This window comes from Echiichthys vipera (assembly GCF_963691815.1).
Source record: "Echiichthys vipera genome assembly, chromosome: 19".
NCBI classification, from domain to species: domain Eukaryota; kingdom Metazoa; phylum Chordata; class Actinopteri; order Perciformes; family Trachinidae; genus Echiichthys; species Echiichthys vipera.
In genome coordinates this window covers 8,509,456-8,530,576 of record NC_139844.1, presented here as the reverse complement: position 1 = coordinate 8,530,576, position 21,121 = coordinate 8,509,456, and the positions used below count along the sequence as shown (strand labels likewise).

At 38.8% G+C, this 21,121-nt stretch overlaps 2 protein-coding genes across 2 annotated transcripts; both read right to left on the bottom strand.

Moving 5' to 3' along the window:
- uts1 (urotensin 1) lies at nucleotides 1–435 on the bottom strand (the record flags this gene model as incomplete). Its single annotated transcript, XM_083933838.1, has 1 exon — nucleotides 1–435. The coding sequence occupies one exon, from the start codon at nucleotides 433–435 to the stop codon at nucleotides 1–3; it is 435 nt and encodes a 144-aa protein (XP_083789964.1).
- Nucleotides 436–4,285: 3,850 nt separating this feature from the next.
- On the bottom strand, nucleotides 4,286–17,916 carry mpv17 (mitochondrial inner membrane protein MPV17; the record flags this gene model as incomplete). Its single annotated transcript, XM_083933837.1, has 7 exons — nucleotides 17,839–17,916; nucleotides 14,971–15,086; nucleotides 12,926–13,018; nucleotides 11,766–11,861; nucleotides 5,054–5,086; nucleotides 4,867–4,946; nucleotides 4,286–4,355 (listed from the first exon to the last, which is right to left on the bottom strand). The coding sequence occupies exons 1-7, from the start codon at nucleotides 17,909–17,911 to the stop codon at nucleotides 4,286–4,288; spliced, it is 561 nt and encodes a 186-aa protein (XP_083789963.1). The 5' UTR covers nucleotides 17,912–17,916.
- Between the last annotated feature and the right edge of the window lie 3,205 nt (nucleotides 17,917–21,121).

Below are 21,121 nucleotides of genomic sequence, written 5' to 3'. Positions count from 1 at the left end.
TTACTTCCCGACCTCGTCCAGGACTTGGCGGTTGAGTTGAGCCTGCTCCCTCTGGTTCTCCATCTTGGCCATCTGGATCATATTCCTCAGCAGGTGGAAGGTGAGGTCGATGGACAGCGGCGGCTCTTCGCTCCGTTTCAACAGCTCCACCGCCGCCCTCACCGCCTCCTCCTCGCTCTCCTCTTCTGATGGGAGCAGGTACAGAGGGTCCAGGTTTCTTTTGTGGAGAAACCTCAGGATGCCGTCGCTCAGCAGATCTGAGGCGGTGCTGTCCTCGGCGGCCGCTCTGAGGAGCACTTCTTTCAGTTGCTGCGTCTGGAGGCGACCGCTGCCATCCAGCCAGCCGGGGAGGATGCGCGGTCTGCCGGCGGCGGGGCGGAGGTGAGATGACAGGAGGACCGAGGAGAAGAGCAGGAGCAGGGGGACTGGCTTCATGTCCTGTGAACAGAGGTATTTATTAAGATGACAAACAGGCAGTTCATCACACAATCAAACTCACAATAAACACCGTTTTGGTGGCATACTTTAGCAGTTCCTCAGACCAGTCTTTGTGGTTTTATGATTTGCCTATCAAGCATGAATAACCGAAAATAAAGTCAACCAGAGACTGTTCCTATCTATAGATCTGGTTCATTTAACAAAGGCCTAGTGTAATGGCGTTATCTTATACATGGGCTCGATCGCACAGGCACTTGCTGAAGCAAATTTCTAAACCTTTTAGAAGATTTAAGTTGCACAAAAATGACACAAATCTGTCACGAGCATTAGTTGGATTTAATGTGATGAACAGAAGTGCAAATGTGATCTACCTACTCTGTTATCTATCATCCCACTTGCACAAATTCCTCCAAAAGAGGAGAAAAAAAAAGGGTAAATATTCTGCAGTACTCACTTTAATTTGTCCAGATGCTGCCGCTGAACTTTGTTGGTCAGAGTCTGAAAAGTCCCTGTGAGCGGCGACTGGAGAGGACGGAGGGTTTTTATACATCCAGGCTGCTCCTTTGACGTCAATGCGAGCACAGAGACCGGTTTGGAAACTGGACAACTATCGAGACGACAAGGCAATATATTCCTGAGGGACAGCTGGGGGATGCTGTGATCGACGGCAAATAAATGGGTGCATTTTATTTTATAGGTTTATTTCCTGCAATGAGGTGCACGAGGAGGACAAGGGGGGACCTTGAGGAGGGGATCTCTTAAGTAGGGGATTCCTTGAGAAAGTTTAAGTTCTTATGGTTTTAAGGGATCAGTTGAATGTTTTTCTGTTGCCAAATAACTCTTTTCTAACATTTTCATGGTTGTTTTGTGTGATGTGAAGCCATTTTGAATATGAATTGAACCTAAAGCCTTAAACTATTAAATCTGTTTTTGCAAATGTTATGAAACTGCGGCTTGTGACATGCGGATCTGTAATAAATACTCTCTCAATCAACATAAGGCATTTTTTTTACTTTAATTAGGTGAAATTAAAGTGGCAAATTAAGCTCTAACGACAGTGCCTTTGATGCAGCTGCTCACTTTTGCGTATTTTCTCTTTTGTCTACATTAGGAGAAGCCATGTGGAACTTCACAGCACTTGAGTTCAATGATAATAAAGATCATTCTCATTTAACCAGCCGGCCTGTGCTGCAAGGTCAGATCGTTATCATTTCCAAGCAAACATCCATTCAGAACATTTTCCGAAACACTGAAGAAAAAGATGAAAAATCCCTTTAAAGTTGGTGTGAATGAATGTGGGAGCTGTCCATGGTGCTGAACGTCCTCTTTAGAGCCTTCAACTCAACCTGTGACATGCAACACACAGTGATTGAAAGTTAATGTTGATGAGTTTCTCAAGTGTTGACAGATTTTGGCTCTAAATCATTCCACACTAGACAATTAACCGGCCAGAAAGCCACATGGTAAGATTATACAGCACCAGTCAAGACACTGGACACTTTTCTCATTCACTCTAGCTGTAACGACATGGTCTTGAGTGCCAACAAGACCATATTCTATATCTTTATTTAATTACCTCGGTTTCAGTTTTAAAACACAGCGAGCTTTGGTGCTGAATCAAAAATGGATTCCAGCTTTCTGGGGGGGTTATTTGGCGTATATTCAATGGATTCGTCAGACGTTTCCCGATTGCCTTTCACAGATATAGCCCAAATGTGTCTGAGTGGAGGAAAAAAAAGGTGTGTAGTTAAGTTGGTTGACAGCCCAGCTCAGCAGCCTCCAAACAAACCCCACACAGCCAAATATAAGTTGGCTGCAAAACTTAGCGAGGTCAAACACACCATTGACATCACCTCATGTAAAACTTTATTAGCATATATGCCAGAGACGACCTTTGTTATTGAAAAATGTGCACATTTTGAGCATAAAGATTCCATGTACATTGAATAATGAAGAAAACATTTACACAGCGATTGTCAATGCAACATTCAGTCCCCCAGTCTACAGTATGTTATTGTTTAGGAGCTACAATTACAAAGTTTAACAGAAAGTAATTCAGTGACATCGAGCGTTTAAAGTAATAGTTCAACATCTTGGAGAAATACACTTGATTTCCTGTTGAGAGTTAGACAACAAGATTGATACCACTCTCAAGTCTGTGCGGTAAATATTAAGAAGGGAGATCCAGCAGCCGGTTTAGTTTAGCTTAGCACAAAGACTGGAAGTGGGTGGAAACAGCTCGCCTGGCTCTGTGCAAAGGCAACACAACAGCACCTCTAAATCCCACACATTAACACTTTATTTTAACTTAACTTACTATTTTAATCCATAGATTGGTTTACAGGCTATTTCTTGGCCTAGCACCCTTTCCAGGTAAGCAGAGACTCCAGGTGGTCAAGAAATAGCCCAGCTCTTTCAATCCGCAAAAAGTTTACAAAAGCTTCCAGACGATAAAAACTAGGTGCCCGACAGAAGAATATGTTAAGGACGGAAAGGCAGCTTTGGATTCTGTACAATTAAACAAACAAGATATAACGTATTAATTAGAGAGCTTTTATTACCTTTGGATTAGGGGTGTCTCCAAATCCATGATTCTTTAAATTTTAAGGTCATGAAATATTGGAATATTATTTTCAATAATTCAAATTGAAAGTTAATTTCGATTTACAAGTGAAATTGTGACACATCTAAACCAGACAGAGCCACGCCAGCTGTTTCAACTCGTTTCCAGTCTTTGTGCTAAGGTAAGCTTATCGGCCGCAGCCTTATATTCACCGTAGAGAACCACAAGGTATCATCTAACTCTCTGCAAGAAAGTGAATAAGTGCGTTTTTAAAAAAAAAAATGTCAGCCTATTCTTTAAACATCAGGTATTGTTGTCACGAACAGAACAAGCTCATCTTTCCAGACATTTATCCTGATGCTTCACCCACAGAACTCTCAATAGACCAGGATGCATTGCAGCTGATGGGCCTTTTTTTTGGTAGTGGTAGTACATCAGGATGTTCTCATTCTCTGTTGGCACATACGCCTATGAAAAGTAGAGCACTGTAACTTGTATGTAATCTTTTTTTTATTAATTACTGTAGAAATAATGCCCGGAGCAAAGAAGGAAATCAGGTGACGTCATATAACAGCGCTAGAATCTGTGTAGGGAGGAGGGTCAGGGTGGTGGATGGGTCCAAAAATACAGGACTTCAACCCGGGGGACCGGTGTTCATGTCCTGGAAGAACTCATTCAAACCACAACCTTTTTCCTAATCCGAACCAAGTTATTTGCAGCTTAAACTTAACCGTCACCGTCACCGTTTCACAGCGTTTAATGAGAATATGTTGAGTGCATGAAAAATAATAAACCCAATATGTAAATTACAAAACATTATTACAAATCTCTGATAAAAGAGACGAATGAGATGAAAATGAACATTATGCAGAGAATCTCCATCACAACATGGTGTTATTAATCTGGAACACATTATTTCAAGTGATTAAGAAACATTACATGGATTAGAAAAGTTTCCTTCGTAACCATTGTGTGTGTGTGTGTGTGTGTGTGTGTGTGCGCCTGTGTATGTCTACACCATTGCCAAATCCCATTTACATAAATAAACTTCCACAGACATTTGTGCAAACGCAAGATTTGACTCTCAAGTGTGAATTTGTCATTCAGAGAAGACAAGCACTTTCTCTCAACCTTTATGAGTGAGTGAGTCACAGTTTTACACTTTGGAAATATCAGAAGAAGAAGTAAGTTAAATGAGAATGTTACACACACACTACCAACGAGTGTAAAACCATCGTCGTCATCATCATCATCATCATGATCAAGACGTGCCGGACTTATTGTTCACATCTTATTGGCCTTCCAGGTCAGGTAGGAGTTCCAGGCAACAGCAACAATCTGGACGACAGCCAACCTGCAGGGAGGACATTTTACGTGTTTATTAATAATTATACTTCTTATGACATTAAGAGAGCGAAACAATGTCACAGTGTTTTATTGAAAGTTTGAACTACTTTTAGATTTGAGTAACTGCAGTCATTAATGCATTCATTCATGTAACTGCAGTGTTTGTGTTTGTTGGAGGTTGAAATAGAAATTAAAAGAAGTGAAATATATATAAATATTAAATGATGGCGGCTTTGGGGGCAGTTTTTGCCTCTCGATAACGTGTTTTACTCCCCTTAATTTCCCACACTGATGATGAGTGGGAACATTGTTTAGTGTGAGAGGAAAACGGCACAGTGCACAGAAACTTTGTGTGTGCCTTTGCTGCTCGACGCTTTGAAACGCTCGGACCAGAAGGAAGTAATAGTGTCCCATGACGTGGTGTTTATGGTCTAGACACGGAGTAAAACTGGTTTTCAGATAAAAAAAAAAAAAGACTTTTCAAAACTATTTAGGCTTAAACCATAAACTCTTTTTACCTGTGGTGGAGTGGAATGAAGTAGAAATTGGCGATCTGGACCGGGGGCCAAAGCTGAAACAAACAGAAAACACTGTTACACTCTTACTATACGAGGTAACATGAAAAATATATTTGGTTCATTTTAACAAAACAGAGAGACATTTACATCAATGTAATGGTGAATCATGCAGGGAAAAAAAACTTACGTAGTAATTTGAAATCAGGGCATCTGTGTAGTCCTGTGAAGAAAGTTTCAAATGATTATGTCAGCATCACGATGAGTCACTTTTAAACCAGGGGCTGCTTTCACAAAACACACTAAAGCTAAAAGTAGCTCTCAAAGTGTAATTTCCGGTGCAAAATCATTCCATGGTCTTTTTTCAGCACTTACACTCATCAAATAAGCCATCGAGACAGTTTGTTTTCAGGTAATAACTATTAACAGAGAAATTCGTGAGGGTCGCTAACAGACGGATGTGGCTAACACTGATTAGCTCAGGTGGTACAGTGAAGGCATTAAAGCGGCTTTTTCACTAAAACTGCTCAAAATAACACCAAACCTCTGCAGTAGCATGAGAAGAGTACCTACACAGAAAACAAAGCACCAACAACGTAGTTAGTGAACCCAGAGTTTGTTAAAAGAGTGTTTTAAGGACATACCTACTGGCCCCTGTACCGGCTCCTCTCATAGTAAAGTCCATTCAAGTTGATTACCAAATGCAATCCAAAACGAAGAAAACCAATGATGCTTCGTTTTATGTGTCAGGGCTCTTCTCATGCTACTGCAGAGGTTTGGTGTTATTTGGAGCAGTACGTTTTAATGCCTTCACTGTACTGCCCAGAGCTAATCAGTGTTAGCCACGTATCAGGTTAGCCAAGTATTCCAACATTTAAAGTAGTTAAATTTGGATTAATTGCTTAAATCAGATTTTGTTTGTTTGGCAGTTCACATTTTTAAATGTTTAATGTTTAATTATGTCAATGGCTGCTACTTTGTACTTCTTTATTGTAAGATAAGATACCAAGTCTTCTGAGCATGTGTGTATGAAGGACACTGAACAAAAGAGTTAAACCGTTGAAGCTGAAGCTCTTGGTTTAGTGCCTCGTGGGATAAAAGACGCACATCCCGGCTCTGAAGTTTCTGATGGTTGAGTTTGTTTTGATATTAAACATCTTTAAAGAAACTTCCAGCCTTGTACTCAGGTTCAGCCCTCCAACATTTTGCCTCCCTGAACAGTTCAGACTGCCGGTGTGGGGTGACGTGAGAAATGGTGATGTGTTGAAACTCCAGTTGGTGGAGAGTCTCATTCCAAAACGATGCAGGATGGAAGTTTTAGAGCCGAAAGTACCAGCAGACGGCCAAGTCATTGTTGAGTTATTGGTAATGATCGACACCTCTATCAACCCCCCGCAGACTCAGTGTGCTCTAGTCATTTTGAATACGGAAGATCTTTATTTTCCTTGAACATTCATGCTGAGGATACACTAGTGCATTGGTTTTTTTCCATTTATTAAGATAGTTTTAGTTTAGTTTTTATTTAGAACATGTGAAAGGAATAACAACAGAAACAGAAATAATTTAAAGAAAAGAAACAAACAAACAAGAATAATAAAATAACCGGACCAAATTTTTGTTATTTTTTGCCAGTAAAAAAACACAAAATAACCAACAGAATATTTAAACAGTTTAACATGTCGTAGTAAGTAAGGCGTAGTAAGAAGAATACACCATGTTTCATAGGGAAGTTGTTGTTTTATTTAACTAAACTATACTGTATCTAAACTATATTGTATTAACATTTTAGAAGTGTGTGTCCAGCACAATCCTTTCATAATACACATTTTATGTCCTGTGTGGGGGACAGTGGCACATACAGTGAAGAAAATAAGTATTTGAACACTCTGCTATTTTGCAAGTTCTCCCACTTAGAAATCATGGAGGGGTCTGAAATTTTCATGGTAGGTCCATGTCCACTGTGTGAGAGATAATCTAAAAAGAAAAACCCAGAAATCACAATCTATGATTTTCTAACAATTTATTCGTGTGATACAGCTGAAAATAAGTATTTGAACACCAACGTTAATATTTGGTAGAGTAGCCTTTGTTTGCAATTACAGAGGTCAAACGTTTCCTGTAGTTCTTCACCAGGTTTGTACAGACTGCAGGAGGGATTTTGGCCCACTCCTCCACACAGATCTTCTCTAGATCAGTCAGGTTTCTGGGCTGTCGCTGAGAAACACGGAGTTTCAGCTCCCTCCAAAGATTATCAATTGGATTTAGGTCTGGAGACTGGCTAGGCCACTCCAGAACCTTGATATGCTTCTTACGAAGCCACTCCTTGGTTTTCCTGGCTGTGTGCTTTGGGTCATTGTCATGTTGGAAGATCCAGCCACGACTCATCTTCAATGATCTGACTGAGGGAAAGAGGTTGTTCCCCAAAATCTCACAATACATGGCTGCAGTCATCCTCTCCTTAATACAGTACAGTCGTCCTGTCCCATGAGCAGAAAAACACCCCCAAAGCATGATGCTACCACCCCCATGCTTCACAGTAGGGACGGTGTTCTTGGGATGGAACGCATCATTCTTCTTCCTCCAAACACGCTTAGTGGAATTATGACCAAAAAGGTCCATTTTGGTCTCATCTGACCACAAAACTTTCTCCCATGACTCCTCTGGATCATCCAAATGGTCATTGGCAAACTTAAGACGGGCCTTAACATGTGCTGGTTTAAGCAGGGGAACCTTCCGTGCCATGCATGATTTCAAACCATGACGTCTTAGTGTATTACCAACAGTGACCATGGAAACGGTGGTCCCAGCTCTTTTCAGGTCATTGACCAAGTCCTGCTGTGTAGTTCTGGGCTGATTCCTCACCTTTCTTAGCATCATTGAGACCCCACAAGACGATATCTTGCATGGGGCTCCACTCCGATTGAGATTGACCGTCATGTTTAGCTTCTTCCATTTTCTAATGATTGCTCCAACAGTGGACCTTTTTTCACCAAGCTGCTTGGCCAAGCCCTTTCCAGCCTTGTGGAGTTGTACAATTTTGTCTCTGGTGTCTTTGGACAGCTCTTTGCTCTTAGCCATGCTGAATGTTTGGGTCTTACTGATTGTATGGGGTGGACAGGTGTCTTTATGCAGCTAACGACCTCACACAGGTGCATCTGATTCAGGATAATACAGTGGAGTGGAGGAGGACTTTTAAAGGCGGACTAACAGGTCTTTGAAGGTCAAAATTCTAGCTGATAGACAGGTGTTCAAATACTTATTTTCAGCTGTATCACACAAATAAATTGTTAAAAAATCATAGATTGTGATTTCTGGATTTTTTTTTAAGATTATCTCTCACACAGTGGACATGGACCTACCATGAACATTTCAGACCCCTCCATGATTTCTAAGTGGGAGAACTTGCAAAATAGCAGAGTGTTCAAATACTTATTTTCTTCACTGTACTTCTCATTTTCAAGCCATTTCCCATAACTGGGGAAACAAAGTACCGAGTGAGACGGATTATTTTACTTGTGCACACAAATAAACACTGCATAACTACGTAAAAGCATACGTTCTAACTAAATTGTAATTAATTTAATAAAATGTGAAATGTAAAGATTGACCTGATGTCCACTACAAGGGACAGAAAAGTAAATGACATTTTTGAGAAAACAAGAAAATATGTTTGTGATACATTTCTTACATCCCAAATACTTCATCTCATCTTCTCATCTCATCTTCAACCGCTTATCCGGGGTCGGGTCGCGGGGGCAGCAGCTTTAGCGGGGGACCCCAAACTTCCCTTTCCCGGGCCACATTAACCATCTCTAACTGGGGGATCCTGAGGCGTTCCCAGGCAAGTGTGGAGATATAATCTCTCCACCTGGTCCTGGGTCTTCCCTGAGGCCTCCTCCCAGCTGGACGTGCCTGGAACACCTCACTAGAGAGGCGCCCAGGGTTCATCCTTACCAGATGATCCTGAACCACCTCAACTGGCTCCTTTCAACCCAAAGGAGCAGCGGCTCTACTCCGAGTTCCTCACGGATGGCTGAACTTCTCACCCTCTCTCTAAGGGAGACTCCAGCCACCCTCCTGAGAAAACACATTTCGGCTGCTTGTACCTGCAACCTCGTTCTTTCGGTCATGACCCAGCTTTCATGACCATAGGTGAGGGTAGGTACGAAGATTGACCGGTAGATCGAGAGCTTTGCCTTTCGACTGCAACACCGCCCCCGCTGCTCCGATTCTCCGGCCAAACTCACGCTCCATAGTCCCCTCACTCGTGAACATGATCCAGAGGAACTTGAACTCCTTCACTTGGGGTAAGGACTCATTCCCTACCTGGGGTAAGCAATCCACCGGTTTCCTGCTGAGAGCCATGGCCTCAGATTTAGAGGTGCTGATCCTCATCCCAGCCGTTTCAAATACTTCAGATATGCAAAAATATTAAACCTTTTTTTTCTCCGAGGTTTAAGGAGGTTTAAAAGCTTATTCATTTATTTATTTTCCAACATGGTAAAAAAAACATAAGCTTAAATAAATCAAATCTAAATGGAAAATACAGTGTGTCAGTCTTGATGCATGAACAAAACATTTTACTGGAGTATTTTTTCTAAATTAGATAATAAAGCTTCCAAGTCAATGTACTTGAGTAAACGTAGTTTCCTAAATCAACACATGATATTATTGTAATAAAATAAACCCAATGTTTGGTAAATGTACTGAAATAACTGAAAATGTATGTTAGAAGTTTTTGCTAAATGATGAAACAAAGGGTGGCAGAAGACTTTTTGACTCTACATTAATATGAAGTGTGTGTGTTGTTTATACACAAACAAACACACACTCTTTCCACACAAAAATCCCCTGTCATCCACTTAAAGGTCACCTCAAAAAACAACGAGCCAATGTTCCAGTTTCAGTCTTTTCTTTCTTTCAGGGTGAAACGTTTTTCTAATTATGTCCAAACAAGCTACTTTACCACCTGAGGTTAAATAACCTCTGCTGATCGCTGCGTCAGAGACACGTCAAAGTCTTTCCTCTCACGCTCTGGAGACGATGGGACCTTTCTCAGCTCCTCCAGGAGACGCTGGTTATAAACTGAAGAAGTGAATGCACTTCAGTGTGCTATATTTAGTTTTCTTTGTGGTCATTTTACTTCCATTTTTAGTTATTTTGTATGTCTTTGTAATTGTTTTGCATCTACTTTGAGTCAATTTGCATCTTTTTGTGGTGGTTTTACATCTATTTTTAGTCATTTTGCATCTTTTTGAGGTGGTTTTGCATTATTTTAGTCATTTCACAATTCTCTGTCATCGTCTTGTTTCTTTCTGTAGTCATTTTACATCTATTTTTTATCATTTTGTGTGTATTTGTTGTCATTTTTGTCTCTATGTGGTGATTTTGTGTCTATTTTCAGTAATTTAGCATCTCTGTGGTTGTTTTGCATCCCTATAGTCATTTGTTGTCTCTTTGTGTTCATTTTGTATTGTAGGCCCGTTCAGTAATCCAGCCATGACTGTACTGGGGGGCGAAATCTTACATAATTCACCCATTTAAAGTAGATTAGGGTGTAGGTAGGCAGGTAGTTTGGTATGAATACCTGCATTTTTTACTCAAAGAAGTATCCTGTATCATAAATACATGTCTGACATTTGTAACAAAACAAACCGCTTGAAAAATCAGATGAATTCAAGATGAATTATGAATTATATATCAGATAGATGTGCTGCTTCCATAGACATCCATGCATTATGAGAAGGGGCTCCCCTGTTCCAAGATGGCTGCCATGTTGACACATTGTTCCAGCGGGCAATGCTGCATCTACGTATATATCTGTGGGTGCACTCCTCTATTTGCTGTGTGCGTTGTGGGACAATATCAGAACAAAGAAAAATCATGTATAGTACCAATTTTAGTATTCGTTGTGACATCTTTAAATACACTTGATTTTGTATCAGCTTGCAAACACACTGAACTTAATTATATTTCTGCAGGTTGTTGTTCGATCGCAGGTAAAAACTGAAACGTGCAGGTAAGTAACACGTAAAAAGTCTCGACAGCACCCGTGTTAGACTTTTAACAATCAGAGCGGCTGTTTGTTTGGTGGGTGGCTCCATTCATTTTCATCTCACATTTCCTGCGTGCCAGGCGGACTCGTTGTAATGAGCACATTTGTCATTTGTTTTCTGTCCTTTCTGACATTTACCAGGTTGGCCTTTCAGGTGCGCGCGCCTCCTTTTGTAAATAATTGATGGTGACCAGCAGCACATTGGGTAAGCAAGGCGGTGACAGACGTTTGAGCAGCTGGCACAAAATGACCTGGCATACAAACACACACTCAAACACACACACACATATATATATATATGAAGGTATGAGTCACTCCAGCTATTTTCACAGCCCCCCCTCTCTCGTCTTTTCCTCCATCACAGGAAATAGTTTCTAATAATAATGAGAGGTGAGTGTTGGAGGTCATGTACTGTACAGACCATGAAAACGAAACTTCCTCTCTGTGTTTGCTCATTTACCCTGAATCTGTTCATACAGACAACAAACTGATCTCCAACCTGTTTGTGTCAAGTCTTAGCTATAATACTAAATGTAAATCCAGTCATTTGCGAACATAAGAAGAGTCTGGTACCAATTTAATATCTTCAATGTGTTTTGTAAAGACTTAAATCAGTGTTTAATTCTCCTCCTCGCTCTCCCTTTAATGCAACATTCATGAATGAAAGATGAGAGATCAGGTCAAACACTGAACTTTTCACCTCAAGTGGAAATGATTCTGTGTAATTTCAATCACATACTGTAACGAATCAAGTGTCCGATCCACCCGACTGCTGCAGAAACTCCGCAAGGATCGAAGGCTGATAAAGAGGGAGGAACGATGTTGGTGTGAAATAAAGCCAACTCACCCTCTTGAGCTTGGTGACGTTCTGCTCCACCGTCAGACCGTTCAGAGCACCGGAGATACCGAGAAAAGCTCCCAGGAAACACGGAGCAAAACACAACTACGAAGACACAACGAGAGAAAGAAAAACACAGAAAACAAAGTGAAACACAAAATCACCTTTAGCGGTAGTTCAATAGTTGCTTCCATGGGTTAAAGTCTGTTAATTGATGGGTCACATTAGACTCATGGTTTACTTTATTTACTTTTTATACAGTTTTAAGCCTTTTTTTTTTTATGGCAGACTTGATTTAGTTATAGGACGTCTGGATATTAAGTTATTAGAGAAACATGCTGCGCATACGTCAGCAACTCCGCCAACAAGTCAAACAGTCTCTGGAGAAAGAGCGATTTTTAATGTGAAACCACGTAGTTCAGTTTAGTCAGTAGGTCTGTTTGTTTTAAAGAGGAGGAGACCTCTGCGGTAGAAATGATGGACACTGAAGGAACCCTAACTGGGAGAAGCTGACTGACATTTAAACAACAACAACAACAACAACAACAACAACAACAACAACTCCCCGTGAGCCCAAGTGGCTTTTGTTTGTCTATTGTGCATTTAACAAACCAAATGCAAAAAAAAGGTGCGTTTGTGAATCAGGTCAAAGAAAAAAGACAGTTTTGCGCCGACAGCCTCTGTATATTAAAGGCTCTAATAGAGGATGAAGAAAAGACAAGGTGCATGAACTGAAGAGGAATTAATATTTACTGTGAAGTGAATTTCACCATTTTACTGAATGAAGAATAAAAAATGAAGCTCCAGTGAGGTGAAAATCTGCTCCGTACATATCTGTTATTCAGGTCTGACGCACACAGGGACCAACTTTAAATCTTTCAATGGCACTTCAGTTGTATTACCGAAGCAGAGGGAGCAGCGTACAGTGTGACCACATCAATATTCAAGCGAAGGAGCGGACCCTTTGCTTCGGTAAATATTTCAGTAGAGGGCAGATGTTGAAAGCTCTGAACGCTCGTTTTAGTTTAATCTGAATTGTTCTGCTGCAGGTTGATCGAGACAAACACCAGAGGGCGGAGTGAAGAGCGAACAACTGTACGACAAACAGACGTCTGTCAGACTGCAGCAACAACAACAGCAACATCAACGAAAACAACAACTTTTCTCACCTGGTCAACCAGCATTTTCTTCATGGCAGCACTTTTAGTTCCTCCAACCACCAGCCGGTCCAAAACTTTGTACCAACTGCCGATTACTGGACCCTTTGTTGTAAAAAAACAAAAAAAATTACGTTCAACCCTCTGAACCTCCACTAAACACAGTTTGAAAGCATGTTTTCTTTTTTATTAATCACCAAAATTAGTCAGAAACTGTAAAAACTGGAGTTATCGTCCCTTGAAGTGAGACAAATGTTTTACGGTAAAAATAAAAGTAGTTAGTAAAAATAACCTAAGCTTAAAATAGTTTGACATTTCTTTAAAATCACTTTATTCTACATGTTTCATTCACAGTTGCGCCACAAATAAACTTTCATCAATTACAAGAATTTATAAAATACATTTAATTTTGGGCTCTTCGACGTAACTGGAAAGCAAGGATTAACTCTGTGATCAGCAGTTGTGATAAAAATGAGCTGCAGGAGACGACAAGAGAGGATGTAAAAATGTAAAGAATTCCAAAACGTATAGCCAATACCTCATTTTCACCCAAAATATTGGTAACACTTGTAGGCAGGTGGCAAAATGTTTTATATATAGATTGGATTTTTTCCTTTTTTTTTTTACCTTTCTTATTTAATGAATTATGACATGATTTATAACTGTGTCATACTGCACATGTCCGTACTTCTAGCCATGATTATACTTTTTCCATAGAGTTGCAGGACTTTAGGGCTTTGGAGGTTAATGAGGCTGCTTTTCTTCTGTATATGTTTTTATTTTAATACATTGTTTGAGAAACATTCCAGTCAACTACACAACTCACTAAAGAAATGTTTCCTGTTCTTGGCTTCACTCCTTGAACATCAGACTGCAGATTAATTCAATTTAACAGAATCTATAATGTGATGAAGACAACTGCATGATGTATGAGTTATGAGACAGTTGTGTCTTTCACACACGAACGAGCAAACATGTCTTAAACATGCCAAACACGACTCCTGAGCGCGACTAAGGACCTATTTTCAAGACCAATGTCTATACATCTTCTCTCTATAATTTAACACGACGAGGCAGCTGAACATAAGACGATTATGGAAACATAAATAAACTTTGCCTACGTTGTGGTGATGTCAAGACGGATGGTGCGGTTGTCAAAGGACTTGAAATAAGTGAATTCACAAACGTACAAAAGGCATGAAGCAACACTGTGGAACATGCATAAGCACATAGGAGCGTCATGCACGTCACAAACAGTCACTTACAGATCTAAAAATATGATCTTTGATGCTGTTGAATGGAACTTCTTTTCAATGAACGTCTCAGTATGTGTGTATATATATATATAGAATATAATATAATAGAATTACTTGAATGATCCCAGACTGGGAAATATATATATTAGGGATAGATTTATCTGACTCTCATTAACCGTTAAGGGACAGGCAGGCAGCTTAGTCCCAGTTCACCCGTCCAGGTTCAAACATACTTTCCATGGACAGCTGCGGACCGGTTGTGCAGCCACGATGTTGCCGTGGACACATGCAGCCAATTTCCTGGAGCCACTTGCAGGTCAGCATAACCGGTACAAATCTGCAGCTGTCTGCAAAGCATTTGTCTGTATCCCTTGCATCCACTTGTGAGGTTTTTAGTTTTGTGTTTGCCTGGCATTCATGGATACAGTGGCATCTGTCACGTAGCTTTTGATGCTGAACTAGCAGTTGATCAACAGTATGCCAGGCAGACACAGAGATGGACACAGACACACAGCTAATACGCACTTTGCTAGAGCTTAAACTTTCCAATAAGGGGCTCCAATGAATGGCACCTGTGGTTGCACAGGTTGCTCCCATGACTTATTATATTCTTGACTGTTTAACTGATTGATTGGTGAAAATTCTTCTTGTCTATAGCGTTTTGATTTAGCTCCATTTACAACGGAATCCTTTTATTTCAGTAATAATTTAACTATTAAAATCAACTGACTAAGACTGGGAGCTTTCTTTAGACAACCAATAATGAAAAGGTGATTTATGTTGGGTTTTTTTTACACTTACCACAAAGAAAAAACCAATGCTCATCATCTTGGCCGTCCGCTGCACATTGTGATGAGCCAATCCTCTTCTCTCAATGATCTGTTGGGAGACGACATCGCCGACACCCACTAAAGTTCCTGGAGGAGAAAGATATGGTGATTATTGTTTCAATATTCTTAGCTTCAAGGAACAGCTTCACCTGTTTTGCAGTGTGACAGGGGGCATTGTCTTGCATCAAAATTGCAGACTGATAAAGAGTAAATTGCAGTGAATGGAATGCATGTTGCTGAAGGAGGTTCACATAAACATTTGCATTCAGCCTGCCATGTAGCTGTCAAGCAAACCATGAACGGCATTGGTAAAGTTAAATTTAGTTGTGTCTGATGGGAAACATTACAGAACTGTGGAAGAGAATGATTCAGAATGGCCCAAGATCAAACCAGAGCAGTGTGAGAAACTAGTGATGTCCTGTGGGCGCAGATGTGCTGAAGTCATTCAAAGCTGTGGCCTCTACACTTCCTGTTCAGTTTTGAATCCTAGAGAAGAAAACATTGTTGAAGTCTTCTCTTCTGACACAATGGTTACTGTTCTCTCATTTTGATCACTGTTTTTTTCAAAAAATAATGTTTTCGTTGAAGCGCCTTGGTTATTTAAAATAAAAACAACATGCTAGTACAGCAGTGGTTTAGCCACAATGGCTATTCTATCAAATTCTGAACAGTAAAAAAACCACACACAGAATAAATTGAGAAGTAATACTTTGTTCTCTGATTTTGATCTCCACTGTATAATAATGGTCATGGCTCACTAGGACATCTGATGAAACTGAGCCATCGTTTACGTAAACCTGTTTTCTCCATGTCAGTGAATGTACATTTAAATGATCTCTAATGCACAGCTGGGGTTTTACAGCTCGTTTGCTGAAAGCAGCTACTGCTTGATGAGTGAAAGAAAAAGTAAATGTGCTGTAAAAACACATCGATGAGCTGCGGCGTTGATGATAATCCTTTGGGGGGTTTGTCACTTAAAATGACGTACAAATGTAAAAATTTTAAAGTGGATAAAATAATTGGTTAAAACTTAAAGTCAATTTTATGTTTAGTGAAGATTTCTTTGTGCCGACACCCGTTCAGCAGGTGGACAAAGATGCAATTAACGCCACATACCACCGTTAAAATTGACAGCACGGTGTAATGACATAGACCTGAACCAGAGATAACCTTAAAATGTCACAGTTGAAATAATAAAAGGTAGTTCGGGTGACAACGAGCGCACACACACACACACACGCGCACCGGACCGAAAATGTCATTGGGACACTTTGAGAGCAATAATACTTTGTCACTTTGACTCAGACATGACGATGAGCAGTAAAGCACTCGGAGACGCTTCAGTCTGTCACTCAGCATCATCGACACGTCACTTTGCTGTGTGATGAATACGAACCCTCACAAACACATGAACAGGTATTGTCTTCTTAAAGATGCATTATCCAAAGCTTTTATGATGAGCATGGACTTAAATCTGTTAAAAGTCACTCATGTATCAAGGAGGAGTGACAGCGTTTTTTAAAGCAGATTTGAATCAAATTAAATCAAACCTGCCCAGTCGTCATTATTAGAATTTCTGATGTCAACACGTTTGTAATAATCTCCACAGTCTATGAGTGTCTAATAGTGTTTAGCATGGCTTTCAGTTAAAATGGTTACATAACTCCTTTTTAATCTGCCACAGTTCATGTTATTGCTTTGTTTTTATTGCCTTTTAAATACAATCTCTTTTAAATTGGGTTGTTTTTTTTGTTGCATTTTTTTCTCTTTTACTTATTATTGTCATGTTAAAAACCCTCCATTTAATGTAAAAATCATGAATTCAAAAGAAGTATGTACCTGAAGTATCAAATGTAAAAGTACTCATTATGCAGAACAGCTCCTTTCAAAGTGTTATATTATTGCAGAATATTATATTATTCTGTTTTTTACATGGACATGCATTTTAATGTTGTAGTTCATCAACGTGGAGCCAATTTTAGATACTCTGTATACTTCTAATTAGATGAGTAGCCTAGCTCTGCATCACACAATATGAGCTTATCCTAAGTAAAAAAGCAACTATAAGAAATAAATATATAAAAAGTACAATATTTCCCTTTGTGATGAAACAAAGTTAAAAGTTTAAAGTAGCAGAAAATTGAAATCTACTGACATACAGTCCTTGAGTTAATGTATTTAGCTGCTTTCCACACAGTTACTACTGCTAATAATATTAATAATAATAAGTGTTATAGGTTTTACTTCCTCTTTCACAAGGGATGGATGATGTGCACAAGATAACTGACTCCATCTAGTGGTAATTAAACTGTACTACCATTCTCATTACAATAAATATTACAATACATATTTTTTTCTATGTGTTATTTTTATTAACCATTGATCTATCTTTTAACTATCCAAATGTGAAAACGAAAAGTTGTAATATTATAGCATCTTTACCAGTGATTCTGATTTAATGCTGGTTAGGAAGTCCTGCCATCTGATAAACATTTAAATACAGACACTTTACACTATTATTGATCATGTTCTTTGTTTCATGTCTGTTTCCTTGCTCAGTGTCAAAGCTGACAGTGATTGGGAATGTGCAAAAAAAGAAAGAAACAGCGGTCACTCGGTTCAAAGCCCTCTCTTTGTTGATTCTGAGGTACACGGTGAACTGGAGCAAAGGTCATGAAGTGTGACCAGCGGTTGGAACATTAGGTCCAACTTAGTGACACTTTACTTTATCTTACATAAAAGAAAGGAAGGAAGAGAACACTTCTGCGTGTGTTTTGGAAATGGGCATCAACCTGCAGTAGTTTAATATATATTAAGCGTATAAGAAGGTTATTCCTACCAGCAGTCACTATCTGCACTGTCCAGGGGCGTTTGGACATCAACACTTGGTAGCATCTCCACAGGCTGGCCATTCTCCCTCCTGAGACGAAGTAAAAAAAAGAATGATAACAAAAGGGACCCAGCGCGCCCACAGGGAGGCAGCCAATGTGACTCCAATCAAGCAACGCTGCTAATGAACTCCACTATATTGTCAATTACAGCTGGTCCATCAGTGTAGAGCTTCTTTCAGAGTGAGCTGGAGGCAGCTACTGTGGAGGGGTAAACATGACTTAGGTCTCAGTAAATAAATACATACAGGAATAAATACATGTTTAAATAAATACATACAGGAATACATGAATAAATAAATAAATACAGGAATAAATGTTTAAATACATACATACAGGAATACATGAATAAATAAATAAATACAGGAATAAATAAATGTTTAAATACATTAATACATACATACAGGAATACATGAATAAATAAATGTTTGGATACATAAATAAATACATACAGGAATAAATAAATGTGGAAATAAATAATAGAATTAATAAATAATTGCTGAAATTAACAAATACATAAATAAATGCATGAATAAATGCTTTACATTTATTTATACACTTACATGTATTTCTTTCTGTGTCCATATGTTAATGAAGTAGGATGTCCCATTTGTTTGTGCATGCATTTAATTAGTTCTGTATATCTTTATGTATTCCTGTAATATTTCTGCATATATGTATATTTATTGAGACTTAGGTCATGCTTAGTCCTCCATAAGCTACTAGTGACTTTAACAAACCCTTCCTGTACGGATAACTTGTGTTTACCTGTTTATAGATCATACATTTACCGAGTAAACATTTGATCTACACAAACTGCTAGCTAACACCACGGTTGTAAACGGTGAAATAATAACAATAAATAACCATTAAAAGTATGTTTTAGCAGTGTCCTTCTCTGTGAATTCTGCAACAGCAGAGTTTAAGAGTGGCTCTAAATAATTTAGTTAAACTATAAATCAGGTCCTGACACAGATATTAGATGTTCAAACAAACACGGAACATTTCAATTCGTTGATAAATGCAGTTTGACGTCTGTTCCCGTTCCAGCTGAACTGACGTAACAAAAAACAAAGGTAGCAGCAAGATTCGTGTCGCGTCTGTCAGGTTAAGTAACACACCGACATAAACTTCGGACGTTACTAGTTTAAAGGCTTTATTTAAATGTTAAAGAGACTGAAAGGCCGCTGAGCTATTGCGTACTCACAAACTCAACTTTAATGTCTCTGAACACAAACTACATCACAGTAAAGATAAGGTAAACGTGCACGTGCCTGTTCATCAGCCGGGTCCAGGGTGCTGCTGCTGCTGCTGATGCCTTCACGTCCCCGCATCAGCTCGGAAATTTGAGTTCTACAATTAAAACTTTCACGTCGTTGTAAATTATTGCAGGAATTACCGAAGCGAAAAAGCAGAGGTAATAATGTATGTATGTATATCAAAATATTGACTACATTTAGGTGTAACTCCGACATTTAGGAGTGGTCAAATTTCCTCTTAAATCAATCAAAAACTATGGATACAACAAATTAAATGCGGGGAGGTTGTGAGCCTGAAAACCTGTCCAGGTGAAAAGGTGTGCAATGTATTAAATTAAACATTATATTAATTTAATACTTCTCTAGACTGTGTTCTTTAAGCACAGTATATAAGCATTACCAATACATGACAAACCTGCATAAAATTTAGCATTTCCTTTTTTGTAATTAAGCTTCAAAGCAATCTGTCCATAAAAAAAAGTTAATTCGTGCAAACATTTACTTTATATGTATAAAAGGTAAACTGTATGCATGTGAAGAGTTTTTAAAAAAGAAAAGTGCACAGCGCTCATAGAGACTCTTGTTTCCTACAGGCCAGGAAGGCAGCATAAGGACTGAGTCTTGCGTCACTTCCTCTGTAAAGCAGAAGTCTGCTGCCCTCTTATGGGAAACCCCAGTACAAAACAAACTACACCTACAAGTTATTTTCAGTCAGTATTGTTTTAATTCTGTACAAGTGAAGTGGAACTTACAAAACAAAAACCAACAGATTATTCTCACAAAGAACATAACTTTAACATTAAACCATGGCTGCGTTCCATTCAGGTGTAGGGGTGCACACTAGAGCACCTAAATACTATAATAACAACAATAATATTAATAAGACCTGCACTTTTCCTGTTATGACAAATGTCTGGTGTGGAAAAGTTTTTTTTTTTTAAGAAAACAGTTTAATGTAAATCGCTGAATGTGAGGTAACCAGACTACACTTACAAAAGAGTAAATTACTGTAACATACAGTACGGATCAAAGTGACAATAGGTCAAGTTATTGTAGTTAATTAGCTAACAGAAATAATGCATGAGTGTTTATTTGACCTTTCTCATAATGAACATTTGACGTTTTATTCATACACTGTATTTAAGTAGAATTTGCACTTTATTGTACTGTATATTTCTACTTTAGTACAAACTGGAAGCTGTTTTTGTAATTTCTTTTTTATAGATTCAGATTATTAATACAAAATATAAATCAACCAATTCATTATTGGGTATTAGCACAGATTAAACTACCCAGCAGTATGTAAATTCATTAAAATTAGCTCTACTTTTATCTGCTGCGACATTAAAATGATAAACACATTAATGCATCAATAACTGTGTATCATTCTAAAGTGGACCCATCTACATAATGAGTACTTTTTTAGTATACTTTGATGCTATTATTTTAGTTGTATTTGAGTATTTTACAAAGTAGTATTTCTACTTTTAAATGATCTGAGTACTTCTTCCACCACTGTACGTCAGTAAAGACATCACACACACTAGCAGCTGAAAGGAACGCAGTCGCTATTAATGCTGGTTAAACCTGTGTTAAAAGGACCAGAGAGATAAAGGCATATTGTCAAAATAAACCTGGCGGTACACTGATATGATGTGCAGGGGGAATGTGTCTGCAGAACTTCAGTGTAAAAAACATTAAATACATTGCTTATGTAATCGGATAAAATTACCGCGATGCAAAACAAATGTGAAGATGTAGTCTCCCTGCAAACAATAAAATAAAATAAATTAAAAAACAAAATCTACAAGTACGCATCTTGTATGGGTCAAGTTTCCGTTTGACAGCCATAAAAACCTTTAAAACATGAGCAGTTCACACATGAAATGCTAATACTTTATATTTGAGTCTGAACCTATCTGACAGGAACACAAGTGCTGTAGTTGTACTTTTTAAATCTTGACATTTGGCCACG